Genomic DNA, 26,662 nt, shown 5'->3' with positions numbered 1-26,662 from the left:
GAATTTGATTTAAATCCTTTACATATTTGGTAATTTGAAAAGGTTTTAATATAAATTGCATTAAAAACCAATCATATTTTAATTATTAGTCTAACATAGAATCTTTCATATCTTTTATGTTTTGTAACAAATGACTCTTGTTATGCTTTATAGTCTATAGTATCCGATAATGGGTACTGTTAGCGATTGGATCGGAGGCTGTAACAAAAGAGGCTGTCGTCAAGCATTAGTGCGGTCATTAAGTTGCCTCCGCTGAGGAGAGCACTTACTTAGTCACTTTACGAGATAGGCTGCAACTATATGCACTTTTCATCGCAAAAAATTATGTCATATTCTTTGGTTTCGTCTTATTCGCGAAAATTTAACTTTTTGTTATGCTAAGCTCTGAAATTTTTGTAACAATAATTTGTGTTAGTACTGAAATAAATGTCAATATATTTATTATATTACTAGTAGTTTGCGGTAACACATACTAATAACACGCGATAAGGGAACATTTAATAACGTTTTTTTAATATAATAAATATAAATTCTATTTTTAAATGTCTTGGTAATTGGTAAGATAATCCTACACGCAGTATAATTGTGAATGTTCTAATTTTAAAATAATCTGTTGTTTTTAGCTTAACAAGAAAGGGATTTATGCGCGTCTTATTAAACCAATTAAGCTACACCCGTATTTATTACATCGTTATTATAACCCCTTGTGTAGTCACAGATTATAAACGAAATAATATTTATTTCTCTTCGTTTGTCTGACTTAAATTACATTACCATTATGTATTTACACAGACAATGAAAATTAAAGTTGAATCTATTTCAATTATTAAACGGCCTCTGTAGCAGTTTATACAAATATTTTTCCTGGCTAACTGACGAATTGTTTGTGCTAAAGAGCAAGTTTACAATTTTAAATATCGCGTGAAATTCTTTGTGCTATCTTCTATCAAAGTAACAAAAGTTTAAAAAGTGAATACTACTACAAAAATAGGTTTATTGTTATTTCATTATGTCCACCGAGCCAAGAAATAAGTAACAGAGGCCAGTTTTGAAAAAGAACAAATCAATTTAAAAGTCAAAGTCAAAAATCGTTTATTCATATAGGTAACACAAAGAAATATACATGAAATGCTTCTAATTTTACATTTAAATTATAAAATCATTTAATCATTTCAATTAATATTTTTTTTATAAACTCTAAGTTAGATGACAGACTTCTAATTTTCGTCATATGAATAAAATTTTGTAAAAAAAAAACAGATTTTGTAATTTTATTCATATGACGTGATTGTTTTCCATGTTGTTAATATAAAAAAATCTTGTATTATGTTGTCATAATACAATATTTGTAAAGGTCAATATTTGTGAAGAAAATGAAACTTGACTTAAATCCAATTCAATCATCTTAAGGTGACATATTTTATGCAATCTTGAATAAAGTTGAGGTATCTGGAGCGTCTTTAGCGTAAATAATATTTATTATAGTCTCTTGTTTGCACAAGGTGTGAAATGAAAATTGAAACTTGTATCTGGAAAGTGAGAAAAATGTTTGTGTTATTGGTTGTCTTAAGCATTATTAAAGATATATATATTATATGTGTATATATTGTGTGCTGATTTCTCCTTGATTATAGTTATAAATAATTCAATTATTAAGTAAATAAATAAAATTATTATTCAGAATTTTAGTTTCAAGTCAAATTTTTAATTATTTTGAATTAGGAACACATATATTATTTTAAAAACTTATTTCAATTTAACACCATTTCACATACAAATTCCGTGTTTCGTGTTCCCCTAACACCCAATCCCCATTAGTAAGCAAAAAATCTTGAAAAAAAATTAAATAAAAATTCCCGCTAGTACTCTGTCGCGTATTATAAAACAAGACCTGGGGCTCGGTGCTTATTGTCGATTACAGGACATGCCCTAAATCAATATTTCGATCGATCGATCTAAACGCCTTCTGTCGCAATACGTAGATGAAAAGCACAGAAATATCCTCTTTACGAATGAAAAAATATTCACCATTGAAGAACATTACAATAAACAAAATAATAACGTGTACTCTTACAGTTCTAAAGAAGTGCTCAAGTGGTCGGAAAGTCTTTTTAAAATATACAGTAGACTTTCTAACAGAATTCCGAACCTTAACCACAAGGCACGAACTACCCAAGCCTGGCTTAAAACCAACGTTATCAGAGCTGAAGACTGGCTCTCATGTCGCCCAGACCTCAAAGCTTTAGACTTCAAATTATGGTCAGTTTTAGAGAAAATGCCCTACTTTTAGAGTAGGCGACACGACACGATATTAAGTCTCCTAAAAGAACTTTGGAGCAATCAGTTGCGAAATTTCCCTTGCAAACAGTGCGTACATCCATTGATTCGTGACCAAACAGATTAAAGGCCTGCATTAAAGCCAATGGTGGCCATTCGAATAGAATATATTTTGCCTTTCGAAAGAATATCATGCTTTTTCATTTGTAACAGATCTTATAAGATCCAATCATTTCCAGCTATAGCTGGAAATGTTTATAGGTACACTACATCAGACGGTTTTTTTTTCTTCAAGTTTGGACTCATATTTTGCTCGTCCTGTTTTTTTTTAATAATATGACAGATTATATCGAAAGAAAACAAGTAATTTTAGAAATTTAACCTACTTCGTTCAGGTAATCATCATCCCATCTCGTATCAATATAAAATGTAAGACATATATTCGACTGATTTTATCTGAACCTAACCATTACCGGTAATGGAAATCCAATTACTAGTTGCCAAGATAAACGGAAAACGTGTGGTTTCATTTACCAACGAACGAAGTCATCCAAATTATCAAACCTTAACAAGTTTACCCTTGTTACTTCTTTGTTATTTGTTTAGTTTATGTATAAATACGAACTTTGGCGCAGAAGTTCTATAAGAAATATCGATCCTAATAGGCTCTTTAACTGAATGAAAAAAATAATGCTTATATTGAGAGTAAACTGTAAAATAACATGTTTTTAAAAAGCGTTATTGTGTAATTTAACTTCTAACTAATCAGATTCATAATTCAACATTTTGATTTTTAAATGCTAGTCCCGAGATATAAAACTGTCAGAGTTAAGTCGACTCGAAAATGTCTTAGCGTGCTTGTGAATAAAATGTCTTCGCCTTTTTAATTCGTATACTATCTTGAAGTTTAAATTCACCGGTGACTATTTTTGTAATTAAACAGAGATCGCAGAACTATAAATAACACATAAAAAGTGGAAGTTTGTTTACATGTTTACCTAAAGAACTTCGTGTCGGGTTTTTAATAAATATTTTATTGTGGTATGGACACAAAAAAATTAAAAATAACAATTAAAAGAATTAAAAATAACAAATTAACGTTACGTACGTACATTGTACGTATACATAGTAAGTACTCGAACATCTTTATTACTCCAGACAGCTTAGTCATAAATCTGGTAAGAATTCAATTTTTCACTTCCCCACTTAATACGCGAATATACTCACGTCTCTAAGTAAGCGCTATAATATTTCAAATCGGTTTTGTGCTGTGAAGCGTAAGTTTTTTAGAGTTATTTAAAGATCTTAATATTTCTGCTCATACTTTCCAAATCGAAAAGGTTATATCAGTGATGGATGGTGCCGTTCAAAATATCAGTTTAATACTTTACCATGTTTAAGATTACTTTAAAACCCTTTCACATTGTTACATGTTATAATCGGTCTGATAAATCGATAATTTCTAATAACCTAAATATGATCATTATCATAAAACTCATATATCTTTAATTTTGGAGATTTACATTATTACGGCAAATATTCAATATCGGCTGTTTTTATTCATTATTCATTAAGTAGTACAGGCTGTCAATGTATATATGTCTTTATATTCCTAATTTCTTTGTTTCAGCGTCGCGTATTCGATATGAGATCACGAGCGGGAACATAGGTGGAGCTTTCGCCGTCAAAAACATGACTGGCGCCATCTACGTTGCAGGAGCTCTAGACTATGAAACAAGGAAACGGGTGAGTGATAAATATTTAAGTAAACTGATATAAAACAAAAGTTAATAAGATACATAACCAAATGAAGTTTCCTTATAGGTATGTATACTTTCATCAAAACGATCTAGTAAGAAAATAAAGATACCACAATTAATAACTAAGTCTGTGCATACGATTTTAATAACTTATAGTAACATTTATATAATTAATAATTATTCTAACAAATATTTTAAAATGAAGAGAAATGTTAATTTGGCAGAAAATATTTGAAATATAAACATCGTTAATATAATTTTCTACAAATGACTAAGGAAAATTTTATGAAAAACACTTGAGTCATTTGATCAAGCTCGATAATTTGTTTTTAACAACAAAAACGGCTGTCAAGAAAGGTTTAACATACAAATTATAATTTCGGCTTCCCTATTACCCACAATAGTTTGTTTAATTAAAACAGGTACAAACTGCTCGTCCGCCGAAACGAGCCGTTTTAATTGTAAACAAACTGTTTTGTTTAAGGCTTTTAAAGTAGGAACCGGCTCCAGGCTAAGGTATAGCTATCATAAGAGCACTTTGTTATACCCGAGGGGTGTAACGTCGAACTCTTCGCGAGATAAATAATTTAATCTTTAATACCCATTTAAGCAAGCCGGCACAGAGCTACTACCAAAGGCCGGATTGCTATTAAATTGCAGATCCTCACAAAGCTTAAATGGATGTAAACCAGTTTATTTTCAGACTCCTTTCCGCTTTATCCGGTTTGAATTTAAATAAATGCGTGCCATTTTGTTGGAATGGACGCGACAATGTTTTTTTTCTACAGATATAATGTAGACTGGCAATTATGGAATGACACAGATTATAGGTACATTATACTAAAAGAATAATGAAACTGAAATTGGTGTAATTTTGTTTATATAAAAGCAACATTAGTATTAAAAATGTGTAAGTAATTTTAAATTAATATTTAAATCTGTTAGAAGAATTCATGACAAGTAACAAAATCTGATACAATTGTCCTAACCACAATAACAGTTTCCATTTCGCAACGGAAATTGTAGTGTTTAGAGTAGTTCAACTTTTGGAATGCGTGAGTTGCCTTTTGAAAGAGACATTTCCCGCCATGTCGTGGAAATTACTGAGTGACACTGACAGATGACAGCAATAACTCCCCTGAGCTGGAACCACAGTAGTCTAAGGACTGCTCTATTAAACATATTACCCACAGCTCTTAATCTAAGCTCTTTCTGGAAAAATATTAGGAAATCATAAAAGTTCTGATGGTCTTCAGATACCTTTGAATTCAAAAGAAATTCGCTGTAATCAAATCTTTTTGAAGTTTTGCAAAGTTAATTAACCCAAATAAACTTAAATCACTTTGTTAATTATAATTATAATCTATCATTATTAGGGTAAGTTTTAATTGCAATGAAAAACGAAAATTGTTTTTTTTTTAATTTTCATTAGGGTTTTTTACGAAATGAAGAAATAAAGTTTGTCTATGACAAAATTTCATCTGTTGCTAGATATTTCTCAATATTATAAATACATGTCGTTGTTCATCTTATTTAAAAAATATAAATAGTATTATATCTTAGTATCAAAACGATACGATGTCAATGAATAGAGAAAGCTTCGTTATTCGATCTGTAATTAATCTTTGACTGAAACAACAGTATGAGCTGAGGTTGGCTGCATCCGACAACTTAAAGGAAAACTACACAACAGTTGTGATTCACGTCAAGGATGTCAACGATAATCCGCCAGTGTTCGAGAGACCCACATACCGAACCCAAATCACAGAAGAAGATGACCGCAATCTACCCAAACGCGTCCTTCAGGTCCGCCATGTGACAACTTCATTCAATTCTTTTTTTGAATTTAGAATCTCAACCAAAGAGAATCGTGTGTGGCTTTTTCAATGGGTTGAATAGTTGCTGTTCGTTTTTGCATGGCATGGATTTTTGTTGCGGCATTTTCAGTCGTTGTAGTCGAATGCTAGTCTTTTTATGTTTTCGGTATCCACGCAATTTTATTCTACAATAATGTACAAAAATACTTTCATATTGAATTCCGTGTTCATAAAATCCACAGACAACGAGCTTTTTATAATGGAAAATCCCTTTTTCGTTGAAACTTAAGCGCTTGATATTGAAATTACCATCGACTATATTGGATCGAGAGCGACAATTCTGCCATATCTGACGTTCATTGGGCCGCCATTTAGCGATGAAGAATTTTAACTATCCTGTTGAATTCATGTCTGCGTGTTAAGCTCATTTTAAAGAATAATCTTTTACAATGGTTTTATGAAATTATGTATATACCGAAAAATTTAGTTACATACCCGGTAGTTGTTTAAAACAAATATAATTTGTTCTTTAATAATTAAAATGTTGTTTTCTAAACGCCTTTGTAAGTTATCTAAATAGTTCATAACGAAGTTTGATAACGAGCATGTAATGAACAATACATGTAGGGAAAATGGTATTTCCGATAGTTGCTCAATTAGTAATTTCTAGAGAACTGTTTAAATACAAACTCGACCTCAAATGTTTGCCACATCAATATTCAGAAGCAAAGTTCACCTCATACGTTGCATACTCTAATGTTCTTGAGTAGAGTTCCAATATAAATCTTATACCGTATTACCATTTGATCAAAAATATTTCGCTTCTAATTAAATTATCTTGATAATTGTTTTTTTTAAGCCGGACGTACTTTGAGTCTTTCATTAGTGTATTTCTAATGGTAGACTAATTTGAATTGTATATAAGGAACGATACAACATAGATATAAATTTTTTCGCTTGATTAGAGAGTTAGAAAATATTAACCGTTTTTTTTAGTAGTTTAAATTCCGTTTTCTCTACTATAAAGCTGAATGTAGGCAGAGGGCTTGAAAGGCCGTCTTTAGTAAAAGTTATTTTACTTAGAACTTTTTTAATAATAGCAAGTTACAAAAAAACAAAATCTTACACGATTAATTAACTTTTTACTGACACAGCAATTTAATAACTAGTAGTAGAATATTTATATAAACTGTGTATACCACCAAATATAGAAGTTAAAAACAACATTCAAACAGCTATGTTCAAATTTAATTTCATTTAAAACGCTGTAAATGTAAAAGAAGCTTTAAGCTTTCTCAAAAAGCTAAGTAGTAAAATTAATTAAATCAAGCTGTTTATACTTAGCGCAATAGCCACTATCCCTTATTAGATTTCATTTAGGCGAAGTCGACGTTTAATACATTGTTATTTTTACTCAGTTTTATTTACTTTACACAAATAGATTGAATTGACTTTTATGGACTAGGGTAAATCGAATTTAGTTTCGAATTTCGAACGTCAGGGGTACGTTCAATAATCGTGTTGAGGTTTTATACCGTTACCTAGTTAGAGTTTAAGTTAAATAAAAATAAAAATTGTAGAAAAAATCAAAAATAAAATAGTATATAGATTTAAGGGCATCGTCAGAGTGTCGGGGGACAGTCGAATTAGCTACAGAAGATAGGAAAAGTATGAGTCGCAAAAAACAAGTGAGTTTACTATAAATAAAACCTGTTATCATAGTAACTTATAAAGTATATTAGACATCAATAATGTTGATCAATTAACTACCTGTACCTCCTGTATTACCCTCGTGACGATGCTTTGATATAGATGGACTATATATCTATATAATTATATGAGATATCAGATGTAGGGTATGCATGAGCATGTGGATGTGAGGTTAATGCGTGCGTGTGCGTAGTACGAGCTGACGCTGGTGGCGTCGGATGGACGCAACGAGAACTCAACACGGGTGGTGGTTCATGTACTCGATATCAACGATCTTCCACCGCATTTCTCCCGCAGCGTGTATGTCACTCAGGCCCTCGAGGAAACAGGACCCTACCCCCACTCCCTTACACAGGTTTTTTTTTGTTTCTTTATTTTTTTATTTAAGATACGTTTCGCAGTTACGGTGAGGGGTGAATTTTAAAATTTTATAAATATCTTATTAATTTACTTATGATACTAATACTAGTAGTAATAACACATAAATTAATACGTATGACTTTATTTTTGGTTGTGGACATCGACATCATAATTTAGTTATTATAACTTATGAAATATTGCACTAATAACTCGAAAATATTCATTACGCTGCGAAATGTAATATTGCTTTATTTAATTTTCCTATCCAAATCCCTTTTATTATTTTTATTGCGTAAGCTTGTCCGTAAGCAACAACGTTATTTCAGTAAAAAGTTTGAAGTCATTAACTTTAGCTAATAAAGTAATTTTTATAAAAACCAATAATGTTGAGGTTATGGACTTTACTTGATTTATGGACTTATTTTGTTTATCATTTTTAATTTAATTTTATCCACACTAACCCATTAGGTAAATAACATTGTATTTTGATATTGATATAGGGATGGTAAGTACTGAAAAATTGCGTGGATTTTTTAAATTCTGCTTTCGATATGTGGGCTTTTGTAGACTAGATTTTTGCAAATGTTTTGTGAAGCATGGGATTTTATTATACTTTTTAATTACATCTTGTTTACTTAATAAGTCAATTTGGAATGTAGTGTATACAAAAAAAGAACAAAAAAAATATATTTTCTCGTAATAAATTAAAATTGTCATCTAAGCTTTATCAGGGTAATTTCAGAGTAGTCATCTAAAAAGGCAAGCTTCTTTTCCACACTCTAGGGCCTTTTTATAAATTCAGCGCGATTCACAAATGATCCGCATAATTACGCTAACGTCGACCCTCATCATTTCTCAGCCTCCAGCTAGTCCGACGTAATTGGAGAGTCAGGATCCCATATATTTAACGGCAATATTCAACCCGAAGCATTAAATGGATCTCTAATTGTTCATTATCCTGATTGCATATACCTAATAATGGAGGCAATTATATGAAACTGCTGTAACTCATTAATAATTATCATATAACTCATAATATCTTCTGTGATTCCAACTGACATTAAGTAAACAAAACCTAGCCGTAGAAGCGGGCAAGCATATTCTATAATTTGATTTTTCGTTGAAACAGGTTACTGCTACCGATGGCGATAAAGACCGTCAACAAAATATCGTTTATTTCTTGACGGGGCAGGGTATTGATCCTGATAACCCGTCGAATAGCAAATTTGATATAAACCGAACCACAGGAGAAATATTTGTTCTAAAGGTAATTTTACCTGTAGAAAATATTTTATTTGAAAAATTAAAATAAATTTATAACATTATTATCAATTTTGCAGCCTTTAGACCGTGACCAGCCAAACGGAAGACCTCAGTGGAGATTTACAGTTTTTGCTCAAGACGAAGGAGGCGAAGGACTGGTCGGTTATGCCGATGTTCAAGTCAATCTTAAAGATATCAACGATAATGCTCCCATTTTCCCTCAAGGTGTTTACTTCGGAAACGTGACTGAAAATGGAACTGCTGGAATGGTTGTTATGACAATGACGGCTATTGATTATGATGATCCTGCGGAAAGTAACAATGCTAAGCTCTGGTACTCTATAGAGAAAAATGTTATTGAAGAAGAAACTGGGTCTCCCATATTTGAAATTGAACCTGAAACTGGTGTTATAAAAACGGCCGTTTGTTGTTTAGACCGTGAAAGGACACCGGATTATTCTATACAAATAGTAGCTTCAGATGGAGGGGGGTTAAAGGGTACTGGTACAGCATCCATTCGCGTTAAAGATATAAATGATATGCCACCACAATTTACAAAAGACGAATGGTTTACTGAAGTAGATGAAACAGATGGTACTAATCTTCCTGAAATGCCTATTCTTACTGTTACCGTTCATGACGAAGACGAGACAAATAAATTTCAATATAAAGTTATCGAAAATAGTGGGTATGGTGCTGATAAGTTTACTATGGTTAGAAATAATGACGGAACCGGGTCACTAAAAATTGTACAACCCTTAGATTATGAGGATCAATTACAAAGTAATGGTTTTAGGTTTAGAATTCAAGTTAACGATAAAGGTGAAGACAACGACAATGACAAATATCATGTAGCTTATTCGTGGGTAGTAGTAAAGTTAAGAGATATAAATGACAATAAACCCCAGTTTGATAGAGCAAATATTGAAGTATCAGTTTATGAAAACGCAGAGGTTGGAAAGAGTTTAGAAACCTTTAAAGCAACTGATCCTGATCAAGGAGGTAAAAGTAAAGTTTCCTATGCAATCGATAGATCTTCGGATAGAAAACGTCAGTTCTCAATAAACCAAGAGGGAACTGTAAGTATACAGCGGTCTTTAGATAGAGAAGAAACACCTAGGCATCAAGTTAAAATATTAGCCATTGATGATGGTCTGCCACCAAGAACTGCAACTGCTACGCTAACAGTTATAGTGCAAGATATAAATGATAACGCACCTACATTTTTAAAGGATTATAGACCTGTATTAACTGAACATATAACTCCTAAAAAGGTTGCTGAAATCTTAGCTACTGATGATGATGACAGATCAAAGAGCAATGGTCCGCCATTCCAATTCAGACTAGACCCAGGTGCTGATGATATTATCAGAGCTTCCTTTAAAGTTGAACAAGATCAAAAGGGTGCTAATGGTGACGGAATGGCTATCGTATCATCGTTAAGATCCTTTGATAGAGAACAACAAAAGGAGTACCTTATTCCTATCATTATTAAAGATCACGGTAATCCTGCAATGACTGGAACAAGCACTTTAACGGTTGTGATTGGTGATGTGAATGACAATAAAATGCAACCTGGTTCTAAAGATATACTTGTGTACAGTTACCAAGGTCAAGCTCCAGATACTGAAATAGGTAGAGTATATGTCTATGATCTTGATGACTGGGATTTGCCAGACAAAAAGTTCTTTTGGGAAAGTACTGAACACCCTAATTTCACCTTAAATGAAGAAACTGGTATGATACAAATGAAGCATAAAACTCGAGAAGGTCGATATCACTTGAAATTCAAAGTTTATGATCGAAAACACACGCAAACTGATGTACCTGCAAACGTTACAGTTTATGTAAAAGAAATATCGCATGATGCTATTATAAACTCAGGATCAATACGAATGTCGGGAATATCGGATGAAGACTTTATAAGAGTATGGAATTATAAAACATTAAGCGTTTCGAGAAGCAAGTTGGATATATTTAAAGATAAATTGGCAGATTTATTGAACACGGAAAGAGAAAATATCGATGTATTCAGTGTACAGCTCAGGAAAAAACATCCACCAGTTACAGATATTCGCTTTTCCGCTCATGGAGCACACTATTATAAACCAATTCGACTTAATGGTATAGTTTTAATGCATAGAGAAGAAATCGAAAGAGCTGTTGGAATAAATATAACAATGGTTGGAATTGATGAATGTTTATATGAAAATCATGCATGCGAGGGTTCCTGTACTAATGTTCTCGATATAAGTAACTTACCTTACATGGTGAATGCAAATAAAACCGCACTTGTAGGAGTTCGTGTTGATGTTCTTGCAGAATGCACATGTGGCGCAAGAAATTTCACTCAAGCAGAAACATGCCGTAATTCCCCTTGCTATAACGGAGGGAGATGTATAGAAGGTAAATATGGATTAACATGTTCTTGTCCTCCGGGTTACACCGGTCCAAGGTGTCAACAAACGTCACGCAGTTTCAGAGGCACTGGATGGGCATGGTATCCGTCTTTAGAAATGTGCGATAGCTCCCACTTAAGCTTCGAGTTCATAACTAGAAAGTCAGAAGGTGTACTTTTATATAACGGCCCAATTGTACCACCGGAACCCGAAGAAATTATGGTATCGGACTTTATATCGGTAGAGTTAGAGAGAGGCAACCCAAGATTACTTATAGATTTCGGATCTGGCACGCTGGAACTCAGAGTAAAAACTAAAAAGCCTTTAGATGATGGAGAATGGCATCGCTTAGATATATTCTGGGATACTGAAAATGTAAGAATGGTTGTAGATTTCTGTAGATCTGCTGATGTACAAGAGATGGAGGATGGTACACCTCCGAATTTTGATGATTCAACCTGTCAAGCTACGGGAACTATTCCTCCTTTTAATGAATACTTAAACGTTAATGCACCACTTCAAATTGGAGGTCTGTATATCGAACACTTTGACCCTACTCATTATCATTGGCAGTTTATGCCTATTGGTAAAGGATTTGATGGGTGTATAAGAAACCTCATTCACAACAGTAAACTATATGACCTGGCTCATCCTGGACTTTCAAGAAATTCAGTTGCTGGCTGTCCCCAAACAGAAGAAATATGTAATCAAGCAGATACTACATCTAGATGTTGGGAACATGGTACTTGTGTGGGTAGCTTCTCTGAAGCGAGATGTCAATGCCAACCTGGTTGGACAGGACCATCGTGTAATTTGCCAACTACGCCTACTAGCTTTAGGCCTCAAAGCTACGTGAAGTTTGCTTTAAGTTTTGAACCTGACCGATTTAGTACTCAGATTCAACTTCGATTCAGAACGCGTGAGCCTCACGGTGAACTTTTTAGAGTAAGCGACCAACATAACCGAGAATATGGCATACTGGAAGTTAAGGAATCACGACTGCACTTCAGATTTAACTTGAACTCTTTGCGAACTGAAGAACGAGATGTTTGGTTAAATTCAGTAGCTGTAGATGATGGACAATGGCATATTGCCCGCGTAAGCCGATACGGTAGTGCCGCTACACTAGAAATAGATGGTGGAGAGGGTAGAAGATATAACGAAACCTTTACATTTGAGGGCCACCAATGGCTTTTAGTAGATAAACAAGAAGGTGTGTATGCTGGCGGTAAAGCAGAATATACTGGAGTAAGAACATTCGAAGTCTATGCTGATTTCCAAAAAGGATGCTTGGATGATATACGCTTAGAAGGCAAACATCTACCGTTGCCTCCGGCAATGAACGGTACTCAGTGGGGACAAGCAACTATGGCAAGAAACTTGGACCGCAACTGCCCGTCTAATAGCCCTTGTATCAACGTTCACTGCACGGAACCGTTTGTATGCGTGGACCTGTGGAACGAGTACGAATGCACGTGAGTAAATTTTTTAATTCATAAAATGTTTTGACTACCAAATTGATTGATTTATTAATGATTAAACATTTTGTTTAAGACTCGAGCGCGCACTGAGACTTCTTATACATAGATAATATACGTATACTGCTGCATAACCATAAAATGCTATTATTATATAACTTATTATACTTACAATATTAAAGCCATATATCATTACTAATCAAGTTTTTATATTACTAAATCCAGCTTATACAATGCTTTTGTTTATTACATTTAATATGTCTAATCACTAATTATTGTATATACTTATATGTACGATTAACAAAATGAAATGGTGTCTAGTTGCGGTGAGGGTTTGGTATTGTCAACGGACGGTAAAGGTTGCGTTGACAAGAATGAGTGTCTCTACTTCCCGTGCCGCAACGGCGGCTCCTGTGTCAACCGGGAGCCCGGCTACCGCTGTCATTGCCCTGAAGGGTTTTGGGGCGAGAACTGCGAGCTTGTCCAAGAGGGCCGCACGCTCAAACTCAGCATGGGCGCTCTCGCGGCGATTCTCGTCTGCCTTCTAATAATAATGAGTGAGCACTAACCTAGCTGCGGTCTTAGCGTCTCATGTCATCACCAACTCACAATAGCACTCATATGTATTATATCCATGACTTGCACTTTAATAGAAAAATTACGGACAGAAAATAATCGCCAACATTTATTTCTGCCCACAAGGCCTGAATATAAAAAGTAAAACGCTCCATTAAATACTCTTTCGAAATGTTTTAACGAGTTTATAAATTTCGTATTTAATATTTTGAATGGAAGCAATAAAACACCTGATTATTCAATGTTTAGATTTTATCTGAAAGTGAATTTAAGTGCCTATAAATTAAAACGGCCTTGTGCCACTGTGCTGAAAATTCGTAGTGAAACTTTTCAGCAAGCTTAATTATTTTATTGATGTGCAAGCTATATATCATGTCATAGTAGTGTATGTATGTAGTAGTGCATGTTGTCAAGGGCTCAGTGCGCGTGAGATCTGACGCAAATGGGGAGGTAAAGCGCACTGTGTCTAGGTGTCCTGACGGATCCACGCGAGCTGGCGGCACTTGTGTGAACGTGAACGAGTGTTTGGCAAACCCGTGCCTGAACGGCGGGGAGTGCGTTGATCGCGAACCGGCTCGCCGCTACGACTGTATCTGTGCGTTCGGATACGCTGGCCACGACTGCGAATTAGAACTGCTCGCGTCGGGAATCATCATGCCCTCCAGAGATTTCATTATAGCTATCATTGTCTGTTTGTTTTTGCTTTTAGGTGAGCACATTTATTATTTTGCATGTTTCTCCGTCAGTGTAAAGATCACCTTCACAGTTTATCGCTAGATCCATTCGTAGTGTGTAACTTCATTATAGTATCTAATAGTAAATTTTTCATAAGGTTTTTTTAACGTGTTTTCTAAATAATCAATAGTGAAATAATATCGCAATTATTACTGAGTAAAACCCTATCTTGTCCTCTTTTTAAAATTTCAAAAGTCAAAAACACACTTCCGACAAATGTTAAAACTCATATTCCAAATACAAATATCATGATTTATTTAGTTCTGGTTCTGGTATTCGTGGTATACAATCGTCGGCGAGAGGCTCACATCAAGTACCCTGGCCCCGATGATGATGTGCGGGAGAACATCATCAACTACGACGACGAAGGAGGTGGTGAGGACGACATGACGGCCTTCGACATCACTCCTCTACAAATACCTATTGGGGGACCGCTCCCAGATCATGTTCCAACCAAATTACCTTGTAAGTATTAAAGACAAACGCAGCAACAAAAGAGAACTTGTTTTCAATAAGATCAATGATAAATGTTATTATAAAACTCATTCAGTAATACTTTTAACCAATCGTTTTAAATAATTAATATCGCAATAATGGCGATCATTGCATAAAAGATAAAAAATGTAATACTACTAAAAAATTTGCTAAATTTAAAAGTTTACTATTATTTTACTCATTTTATATCTTATTATATTAAAATGTTTACCCACGAAACATTTAAATATTCTCGTTAAAGTCTCAAGGATTTACAAACGTGAATTCTTAAGGTAGGTAAGGACTTAAGGTAAATTATATTTACATTTATTAACACATTCATATTGCGATTCACTGTTATATATATACACTACTATAAACTGATTTAGGAAATTACTTTTAATATTTATTTTTTTCTTTGGGATGGAATCTCGGTGTTGGCCTGAAGGGCCTTCACGGCTCAGCTCTAACTGATCTGCCGTAAAAATTTATTATCAGTTCATTGACGATAAAACAATTATCACCGCCTGGATATTGCAAATCTTGGGATGACAGCCATCTCTTAGTAGATTCATTAAGATTGCATTAACTTTATCCTAGCTGTGTCCGTGGACACGCTTCCGTTAATTTGGTCGTTGTATAATAAATTGGCCTTCCTCGATGGACGACGATACGACCATATTCGTTCTAGAGATTAGCGTTCAACCAAAGAAACACACTCTATAGCTATAAAATATAATATGAGTAAGTATATATATTTAATTTACGTATAGTAAAATGTTGAGAGACAAAGTTAGTGAGCAACTTTATCGTTTGTTATTCGAATGAAACAACAATTTAACCATCGGAATAGAGTAATAAATCTTACTTTTTAACTGACAAACAATTTTTCTTCGCGAAAATTAGCGGAAAACAAAACTAAGTATTTCTTATAATTACTTTGCTGTAGTTACTTCCAACAGTCTTTGTTCGAAAAAGAAAATTATATAATTTAGTAATAACTTTTATTAGTAATTAAACAGGAAAATTCTTGTCTAAAATAAGTTAGATATTGTATACAACTTAAATTTTTAAAATATTGGTTGACTTATTTAGTAACGTCGTAGTCTGTCTATGAACTAAATACTAATAATAAACGTCATATAATAAAGTATTTTCAATATTAAGTCGTATTCCAATTATATAATATCTTACACAGGCTTCTCATCCGCTTGCCAAGTAGAAAAGGCCTACCCCACACGTCTCCAATCGCTTTTATTACACGCCACGCGGCACTATAAATTCCATCCGTCAATCTACTCATAAGTGTATATTTAAATGCGATGCGGTACATAAATAAAATAGACTTAAGGACAGAAAAGCCTTCAGGTGACATAATGCTATAGAAATTTAAACGGTGTACTTATAATTTTAAATGCCAATATATTTTCTCTAATAGATTTTATGACTCTGTGAAACGGAGCTAAATAATACTCCAAAGATTTAGATATGTTTGGGAATTATTTATTATTTATTCATTTGGGAAACAAACAGATACATCTCTAAAAGTAGAAGTCAGAAAAGAAATATAAACATAAGAATTAAAACATTGGATATATCCACAAAAAAAACCGATATTAGATCTGGTTTGAAAAACCATATCTGGTTGTTCGATAAATAAATACGTGAATACTTCTTCTGATGTATTTTATGAACACAAACATTACACCTACTTTCATATGTATTGAACTTTGTGTCATGACAATAACTTTGCTTACTAATTCTTCTTTGGGATATATGGTGTAACTCTCGAGGTAGATATATGTTGTATTATGTGTGCTGCGTGCTGCGTGCGAAGCTGTGTGCGGAAGCTATTACTATACCACGGTTAACTAGGTAGGCTATAATATCTAAAAACAATTCAAATCATTTCCTATTTTTTCTATATCTATATCTCTCGCAGTTCAGATGAATTTTTAAGATATTACCGAAAAAATCAACGTGTTCCTTTTAATAATAAATTTGCTGTCATTCTTTTCGTTGAACCGTGAATGACAAGAAGACAGGGAAAAATCTGAACGTTTCGCTGCTGGCGTCGATGTTTTTGTAAAATATTTTTCCGAATTTCCCTTGAAAATGAGAGTTATTCATTATTAACGTTCTAATTTTCGTTAACTTGTTTCCTTGTGCTTTATCGCTTTCAATATGATCAAAATAAAATGAATCGTTTTAATATTATCGTGTTACTCTTTCGTGTAGAGTAAATACAAGATACGTACTGTATAGATTGAATATTTTGTCTCTGTCCCTCTCGTGTCAATGTAGAAATAGATAAACATGCCAAATCATTCTATTGGTAACTGAGGCATATTTTACGATTATAACGCACGAATTTTCGCACACCGTAGACTGACACTTTGGTTAATTAAATAATTATGTATAAATGCCACAGATACCTTTTAACATTACCATTAATCATTTTTATAAATCATAATAAACTTAAAATGTATACTTTCACTAAACACTAAAAATAATAATTCACCGTGTAACCTAAATATTTTCACAAGTATAAATAACAAGTCCTCGGTTTGTACAAAATTAACTTGATTAAATGAGTCGGAGCCGAATAATATCTTGTAATAAAATCTGAAGCGGTAAATTTTCATAATGATTACTCAAGTATGAAACGTTTGTATAATTTTATAGTTCTATTCGAATTTCGGGTTGGTCAGCTATGTAGAAGGAAGATTGAAAACATTTTAATAGAATTCTTTAACAGAAAGATACGCAAATGTATAACTACATACACTATTTACACTATTTACATCCTTCATTCGCGACTTTGTTCGCTCCGAAACAAAACACAAATTTCAATCGAAATAACAGTAGGTTATACTGTTATTTCCACTTCACACTCACAAATCGAAATCATTTCAATACCTAAGAATACTTCCTACAAACCAACTTTAAGTTTAGAAGAAATGCAATTGTTTAAAAAATTCAAATCTATAAATACCAACTCCGTACTATTATTATAATCCTTGTATAATTAAGGCGCTCAATGAATGCTGTGGCTGAACCAGTTTCGAACTTTCACGTCTTATACAAAGTTTAGGACGTAAATTATGCTGTACAAGCGTGAATATGTAACTATATATTGCCTTTTAAGTTCATCAAACAAATCGATACAGAAGTCTAACACAGTGTAACATAGCGTAACTTGCATGTTACGCTATTATCAAACACATTTAGCTGTTGATAGCAAGCGTAAAGAATAAATTTTAAAGCGCTGAAAAATACATATATTTAATATGTCTTACCTTTATAATTTTAATATAATTATATTTGAAACATCTTATTGTTTATCAAAAAAATGTATCAACTGTAAATGTCAAGTTTCTCACCTCGTTTTGAGTTGACGACGTATTCAGGACTTAAATACTTACAAAAAAAAGATAGACTATGATCATGTCATTTAGGTTTCAACTGTCACATCGAAATATAATAGCGCTCAGAAAATATATTTCATCAGAATTACATAATTTTTTAATAGTCATTTCTATTGTTTATAGTAACAAACACTTTCCCCGTTTAGGTCTGTTAAATAACCCACTTCCATGTATTTGTTTAGTGCAAAGTTTCCGGAGTAAATATCAGTTTTTCCGTACAATAAATCTGCGGAAAACAATGTTCTGTCTGTCAACAATATACGCAATATATGAATATAGAACACAGAACATAAGTTCCACAGACAAACATAATATATATCTGAAATACAGAAGAAAACAAAAGATAAAGCCAAGCAACCCTTTAAATATATACACAAAAATATCTTTACAGACTAAACCAATGCGATAGTATCAAACACAGTATTACTAATCCTTAAAAAAGCAATAAAATCGTGCTAATGTACAGAATATAAACAGTAGAGCTGTCAACTCGCTCCGTAAACCTATTAATCGACTGTATTATTGCTCTTTGCATATTTCAAGCAATGTCTTTGAGATATAAGTTTACATTAGTTACCCTTATTCAAGCCGAAATAACCTTCCAGATCCTCTGATGAGTGTTGGCCTAGGAGTTGGTCCAATGGGTGTAACCGTGGCTCCACCACTCGGCGTTTCCTTGCCCGGCGAGACTAATGTTGGAATGTTCATTGAGGACCATAAAAGGCGGGCGGATAGTGACCCTAATGCCCCACCTTTTGATGACCTGAGGAACTACGCCTATGAGGGCGGCGGCAGCACTGCTGGATCGTTGTCTTCGTTGGCTTCTGGTAAGTTAACAATTAATCGTAAATGGGCCGAAAAAAAAACGTTTTTTATTATATTGTATTATCTTTAATATTTAAGTACACAAAACACAGGTTGTGCAATAGACAATTTCTTTTAAGCAAAAGATAGTATATATCCAAACAGATGAACGATGCTGATTTATGTAACTATGTCATTGATAAATTTTCCTTAATTATTTTTTTTCAAAATTATTTAATTTTTCGGTTGGAAGATACCACAAATATTATTAGGTACAAATGTTAATCAAATATTATTAGGTACAAAGGTAATAATGAATGTCTCTTCAGAATAATTTCATCTTGTGAATTCCAATTGCAATACTTTGAACAATACTTGCAATTAGTGGCAAAGCAAAACTAACAAATACTGCTAAAGACGTGATTATGAATAATTCGTTTGATAAGTCGCTCGCTCATTATCGTCGCCTGTTTTAAACTTTCCTATACAAGTACCCTATTTCTATATGAGTCGTACATTATATGACATTACAAACATTTTATGCAATTCATGGAATCTTAATACTATTACAAAACATTGTTTTGCATTGCACAAATGTTGGATGTTGAATGTTTTAAAAAATTTGATGATTATGTGCGTTATAAATGTGTATTGGAAGCAGGCGTATGGACAAACATAGCGACGAAGCTCCTTTATCCAAGATTAAAAATTCACCTAACTATAACCTAAATAATTAAAACTAATCAATTTTTAATCATTATGACTACTATGTAGGTTGAAAATATTGTAAATACTTTATATTTGTGAGTTGTAAATAAATATTAATTTAGTTCTATTTACGGAAATAATTTGACCTAATTTAAATATTTAATAATAATACAGGAGGGCAACCCTAAATGGTTCTTGACCTCAGATTGAAATACATTTGTCAATCAATCATTTTTATTTTATAGTCAAGTAAGTTTTCTGACGATGTTTCGCCTTTAACGTAGGAGAAAGAAAAATCCATAGGTTATTCGAATAGACTGAGGTCGTGAGGCCAACACTAAACTAATATATTCAATTATTAATTTCAACGTTAAAGCATAAATCGTTTAATCTATCGGCTAATTTATTCATTACTTTGATAAAATGCAAGTTGACAGTGAATTTGAATCTGCTGATTAAAATAACGTAGTGGGTTAAAATTAGGTCAATTCTATACTAATTGTCAAGGTCGTTCGAATAGCTGCTTTTTGTTCGACCTGAAGTACGTTAATAAACTACAGTTCAAGATTGTAAAGAGAAAAATATATTATATAGGGTTCAGTCTGTTAAGTGGCTATACACTTGAAAGGCTATTCTACGCGTCTTTCATTTATGAAGGAAAATTTATATACATACTTTATTAAGAAAAACACTTTTTGAACGAATTAAAGCTATATCCGTTCAAAAGACAATACTATGTACATACTTTATTACTCAATTGTTGTCGTTGTTGAGAGTGGGTGTTATGCTATGTAGAGTATATTTTGTATGAAAGACAAGCTAAACCAACCAAAGCCAATTAGATTCGACGCTTGTCGTTAAATCAAGGGACGTTACATGGAGTTTACACAGTACTTATTTATTATTATTAATTAGATGATGAATGTCGAATTATAATAACGTAACAGTGATGTCAATATACCATAAAACTTTAGCAATGTTACAACCTTAAACTAGCACAGACAATAATTACCTATATATTTTGCCAGAATTGTTAGTAATGTTATCGAATTATCCACCATACATTACATAAATTGTGTAACCTCAATAACCACTGTTTTGCTTTGCCAGGCACTGATGATGAGAATCACGAATACGGCTACCTTACTGCATGGGGCCCTCGCTTCGACAAGTTGGCTGACCTCTACGGACCCGAACTTGACGAACAACTGTAGATTTGCAAATAGTTCGAACGGACTTCCCGCGCCTAAAAACATCGCGCAGATTAGTCAATTGTCTCCCTTATTTTAACTACGACAGGGAGTGATGAGTTTTTGTTACAGTCTAGGCAATTCGATACGCACCTGTCGCGTGGGCTGTGCTCACTATCAATTATTTAAATTTATTAAACGTGTTAGCTTAAGAGCGTTGACGTACTCTACGTCGCTACGTATAATCTTCACCAAATATTTGATATAAGTTTTTATTCGTGTTAGCCATAAACATTATGAGTCAGTATTTTATTGGAAGTTGGAATAATGGATTTCTGCTGGAGGGCCATAAGCGAATAATGGGTGTTTGTAGATAGTGTGCTATAAATGTGAATAATTTATACGAGTATTTTGTAAGTCCGCAGCTTTACGTGATATCTCTCAGCTTACGGCCCTTCCGCAACAAATCGATACCTACTATGAAAATATATGTTATATTTTATATTAATAATAGTATTTAATAAAATTCGTACAGACGTCGAGTTTATAATGCTCATTCGGTATGAAATAATCGCCGGGGGATGTACATATAATTATTTAAAAACCTACCCCTATTAGTTTTAATAAAAATCGACAACTCTATTCGAATATGTTCGTAAGTGTACAGTAACTGGTGTTCCTCTCCGAAAGTCTCCATTTGTAGCGTAGTGTGTAGATTACCTGTAAGCCTGCGGGCTCGTTGAGAATTAATAAAATACTTAGATTAACGGTGGGGTGTTACTGTCGAGCGTCGTAAGAGCGACAACACCTGAGGTGTTTGCGAGTGGAGTGATTGTGGCTCGCAGAAGTCAGCCGTCCGCTACTCACAAGACGCAACACTCTGTCAGCACCGTCTCAGGCAGTAACGGACGAAGGACTCTGCACGGATATGGATGAGACAGTGCCAATTTATGCATACATGTCGATGCAGCTAATATGATAAGTGTTTGCACTTTATTTATTCATATATTTACGTATAAATTTAGTCGCACCTAGGAAAATATCAATAACTTACTAAGAGTGTTGTGCTAGATTTATGTTATCGATTTTGACGTGAGATAGTCGACGGAACCGTTAGAAGTCACTAATTTAAATCTAATTTATAAGAATTTATAGTAAAATTAAAATTATTAAAGGTTTCGCAAATACTGTCTCACTTCGACATCGAATTAGGATCAGTGTAAATTTTAGAATATATTGATTATTGTGTTAAAATGACTGATTTTTATTATTCGTTTGAAAGCCTAAGATTGCGTAGACTCGGTTATTTCTTTACTTAATATAGACTCCAACATCTACTGTAAGAACACTCTAGTTTGCACCCAAGACGAATATTCAGGTCTCAATAAAGCAATTCTCGTTAATTACTATTCTTGTAAGTAGACGTTTAGTAGTTAGTCCGAGATTGATATTCTAGGTTTTATTGTTCTTTTAAAATATCATTACACTGCCAGTAATCATAGACGAAGTACGATAGGTTTTGGTCCGATTTTATATTTTTCTTGTATACATTAATATTGTAATTACCTACATTTAAGTTTTTGAACTTTTTTATAATGAACGTGATGCTCCGCTTTCAACTGATTCGTGCTAAAAATGCACAAACTCTTGATTTAGCCTCTGCGTTGTCTCGAAACGTGTACCTTTAAAATTTACTACGTTTATACCAAAGATACTTATGTCTGTATATATCCAATGCTGTTGTCATGTTTCCGGCAAAATTACTGTTGTTTACATTAAAGCGAAATCGTTTGTGTTCAGAATTTATGCATGAGTAACGTTCGTTGCAGCTGCCGCAGCTTTTAAAGATAGGTACACACGACGCACTCTAGATAATATTTTGATAATTACAGTAAGTACACTAATTAAGACGGCAGAGCACACAATTCCAGTACAAACAATTAAATGCGGAAATGACATCGTACACCTAATTTTATTTTAGACATTAATTAAACCTAAATAGTTATGTTTTGTTTCAACTGTGATTATTTAGTTGTACAACTCTAAAATTACAATAAAGAATAAATAAAGTATGAAAAATGGCTAGTGTTTTTATTCGTACCTCTTTTGATCATTTACTTATTACTTAAAAAGAGAACAGTGATTTAAAGAAAATGCTTTCTAATATTACAACTACTTTAAAGTTACTGTTTTACAAAATTGATGCAGTGTTCTTTATAATATAAAGAACATACAGAACATTATATTAATTATATTTTTACTGTTGCAAGTGTATCAAGTGTTTTTAGGCAGTATTAATAATACTATATATCAATATCAAGCAGTGATGACGTCGGGTTATGTAAAGTAATTTTTACAAACACACATTACTCGACATTAAAAAGCTTGGATAAACAAAAGTTATGTTTTTATGTTCGTTAGTATTCTATTGTTCTAGATTCCGGAATAGACCGTAAGTCAGGATTTTAAAAAATTCAAACAAGACATGAAGTTTATAAGCTAGCTAGGGTTATTATACGGTATTTTGAGATTCCTAAGAGTTCATTAAGAGTATACGTATAAATATGGATGAAAAGTAGTCTGAATTCTACATTCAATAATAATATACCGTACGTTGTTTATTTTGTTTTACTTCATATTCATCATCATCTTCACATTCATCTTTTGATCTAATGCTTGGAAAATATTCTCGATGCTGGGGAAATGGTTTTTGTGATCCATATTCATAAAGAGGACATAAAATTTATATGATCTTTGAATAACACATAAATCTGTGTTCTATATGCAGCTTATAAACCGAAAGCATTTTTTAACTCATAAACCTGGTTTCAATTTCCGGCAAAACATTAATTGTTTTGGTTGGTTTTTAACCAACAAGACTTATCAATAAAACTAAGTGATACAAAAATACCTCCTTCATATCCTGTTTGCGGAAAAGATGATGTAATTTATTCCTTCTATGGCATTATGGAGTCATATGTTCAGTGATAAGTAGTCCTGTCTATGGTTATATAATACTGCTCATGAATACATTCTCCATACCAATTGTGGTTACGGTAATTTAATCAACAACTTTATGTACTACCATAAAATGCTTGGGCTCCTTATATTTAGTACGTTACACACATGACACTATTATCTATTTCTTTTGCATTAAAATTGAAATTTCTCCATTTCACAAATATCTGAATACCAGTAGCATGTGTAGCAAAGAACGCAGACAGAAACGTTTCAAAGCATCTACAAAATGCAACGTACGTGATATCGACACTTGCAATACTGACGTGAATGTGTATTGTTCGCAAAATAACTACCGAAATTCATATACGAATATTGAAAGAAAATGCTCTACTGTAGTCGCAGGCAGTGTTACAGTTCCGCTGCAGAGACAAAGAATTATCAGGAATTACTGAAAGCGTCAGTTACAACATACTACGTATTATGACACTGTTGAAATGTTTATTTTACTTAGCTTATTTATCACTCGGGTTTGGATGTATATTCTGGTCGAATAAAATTAATGAGTTGAAATGAGTTTTAGACGAGGAGGCTGAACCCTTCTATGCCTAGCTCAGTTATAATTTACATCATAACTAGAAATTAAACGCAATACCTCTAAATCCCTTGACCAACAAGTCAATGATACAGTATAGTACCTTCCTATATTTAAGTAAAAACCGTATAATAACTGCTTCGGTACAATCTTGGATGAATAATTTTATATCGTTTGTCTACATTGTACTGTAGCAATAGCAGCACGAAGAGATAATTTGATAAATAATGGCCTGATTGTTCGTTCATCACTGCATTTCAGTCGCACCAGGTCACCAGACCAGATCACCAGTCATAGTCAGCTGCTTCAAGCTAACTTAGCTACGAAATGTGTGATCTCTTAAGATAATTTTCATTTCGCGGACACATTCCACAAAACTTATATAAGACTTCCATCTGGCTGAATTTAAATTTTATTTCGTGATTGGTCAAGTTTTGTTGCATTCGAATAGCTGTTTAAAATAAGCAGGAATGAAATTGCGTGCATTTAATTCGTAACCACATTGTAATGAGCAAATGCTTGTCGAATATTTTGACCGATATCATGAATAATACTATGCTTATTAAGCATATTTATGTCAATCACTATGTAATTCCAACCCAAAGGTATTGGATTTGAATTGAGGCAATGATTCAATTTGGCCAAGGAAGATATCGTAAAGAAATTGACGTGCAAAGAAGTCCATGCACTTATATATAAAGAGAAATTAATAAAAGATGAAATAACGCAGAAATGTATGTGCCCCATGGAGCACCACCAGCACTCTAAGGATATAGATATCTTCATAACACTCACTCTTGAAGTCTTTATATATATTTTTTATTCATTCATTAATGCTGTAGGATTGATGAGGAATATAGGAATATCAGCACTAACAATAAGATCCTCCAAAATCAGATAATATGTATATTTAGTTACGAGTACTTACTAGTACTTATTACTTCCTACTACGTACTATTACTAGCACAATACTTGTTTATCGAAATTCTACTATCGCGAAATTAGCATGCAAAATATTATGTTTTTTAGTAGAGATTCCATAAAATTAAAAACAATTAAAACTATTATATATCTTTAATCTAAATAAACTGAAAGTGTGAGATGAAAAGTTGAATTAATAATGACAGAGCGCGGCTTCACGCAAGCTTTGAATAAAACTCCCAACTTTAACCACAATAACTTGCACTCACCAATTAGGTGATTAAACTCTACGTTGAGTTCTAGGTAATTGGCAAGTCTAGGCAAAATTAAACTTAATTTTGTAACATTTAGGACCCAAGGATCTCCTAGTTTAAAAGGCAAATAAAATACAGATTTATAAAATTAAACAATCTAAACAAGTGGTGCTACTACCTTTAATGGTCTGGGTCGAATTCAAATCATTTGTGTTTCTCTAATAGGCAGTTAGGTGATAGTTTTATAGGCTTTTTTGGGTCTAAGGTATGCCAGTTTCCTCACAATGTTTTCTATCCGCACCGCACCGTACGAGCGAGTGTTAAACGCGAACATATTTATGCGCGCAATTCTGCTCAAAATATTGATTCATTTCGTCTTCGGTCTTACCTGTTGACCAATCACAAACGGTTTGTAAATGTATTTACGAGTTATTTTAAAGTTATATCCATGGTTTAGTTAAAGTTTAAAAGAATTTGAGTTAATCATATCAAGAATTAGACTAAATACTGAATTAGATACTAAAACGCATTGTTTAGTTTAACGCATTGTGTTGTATTTACGAGTTATTTTAAAGTTATATCCATGGTTTAGTTAAAGTTTAAAAGAATTTGAGTTAATCATATCAAGAATTAGACTAAATACTGAATTAGATACTAAAACGCATTGTTTACAAATCTGTCGTTTACCATCATTTCTTACCAGGTATTTTTACTATAATACTAATTGAGCGGCATTCCAAACGAAAACAAAATAATATTTATAAGTTTTTTGTTGGTAATACATAAAGCTGAACTTACTGAATACAAATAACTCTTTTATCATTCCATACACCACCCGCACTTTATAAGGCATTAATAATAAGGGAATAATATATAGTGTGCCTAATTCCAAGAGAAATTGCGCGGAAAATTTAACAACAAAAATTGCATTCCAAAAGATTTAAATAACGAACAA

At 33.0% G+C, this 26,662-nt stretch overlaps 1 protein-coding gene across 1 annotated transcript in view; it reads left to right on the top strand.

The window, feature by feature from the left end:
• The window catches only part of LOC123711573 (neural-cadherin), a 254,181-nt gene extending 231,138 nt beyond the window's left edge, over positions 1-23,043 (top strand). The window contains exons 15-22 of the mRNA XM_045664169.1: positions 3,908-4,023; positions 5,679-5,843; positions 9,054-9,191; positions 9,265-13,061; positions 13,386-13,621; positions 14,637-14,840; positions 18,883-19,104; positions 20,900-23,043. Coding sequence (XP_045520125.1) covers positions 3,908-4,023; positions 5,679-5,843; positions 9,054-9,191; positions 9,265-13,061; positions 13,386-13,621; positions 14,637-14,840; positions 18,883-19,104; positions 20,900-21,003 — 4,982 coding nt within the window. The 3' untranslated portion in view covers positions 21,004-23,043. The remainder of the gene's footprint in view (positions 1-3,907; positions 4,024-5,678; positions 5,844-9,053; positions 9,192-9,264; positions 13,062-13,385; positions 13,622-14,636; positions 14,841-18,882; positions 19,105-20,899) is intronic.
• Positions 23,044-26,662: the final 3,619 nt, after the last annotated feature.

This window comes from Pieris brassicae, chromosome 7 (assembly GCF_905147105.1).
Source record: "Pieris brassicae chromosome 7, ilPieBrab1.1, whole genome shotgun sequence".
NCBI lineage: Eukaryota > Metazoa > Arthropoda > Insecta > Lepidoptera > Pieridae > Pieris > Pieris brassicae.
The sequence above is the reverse complement of the archived record's forward strand: the minus strand, read 5'-3'. Positions and strand labels throughout refer to the sequence as shown.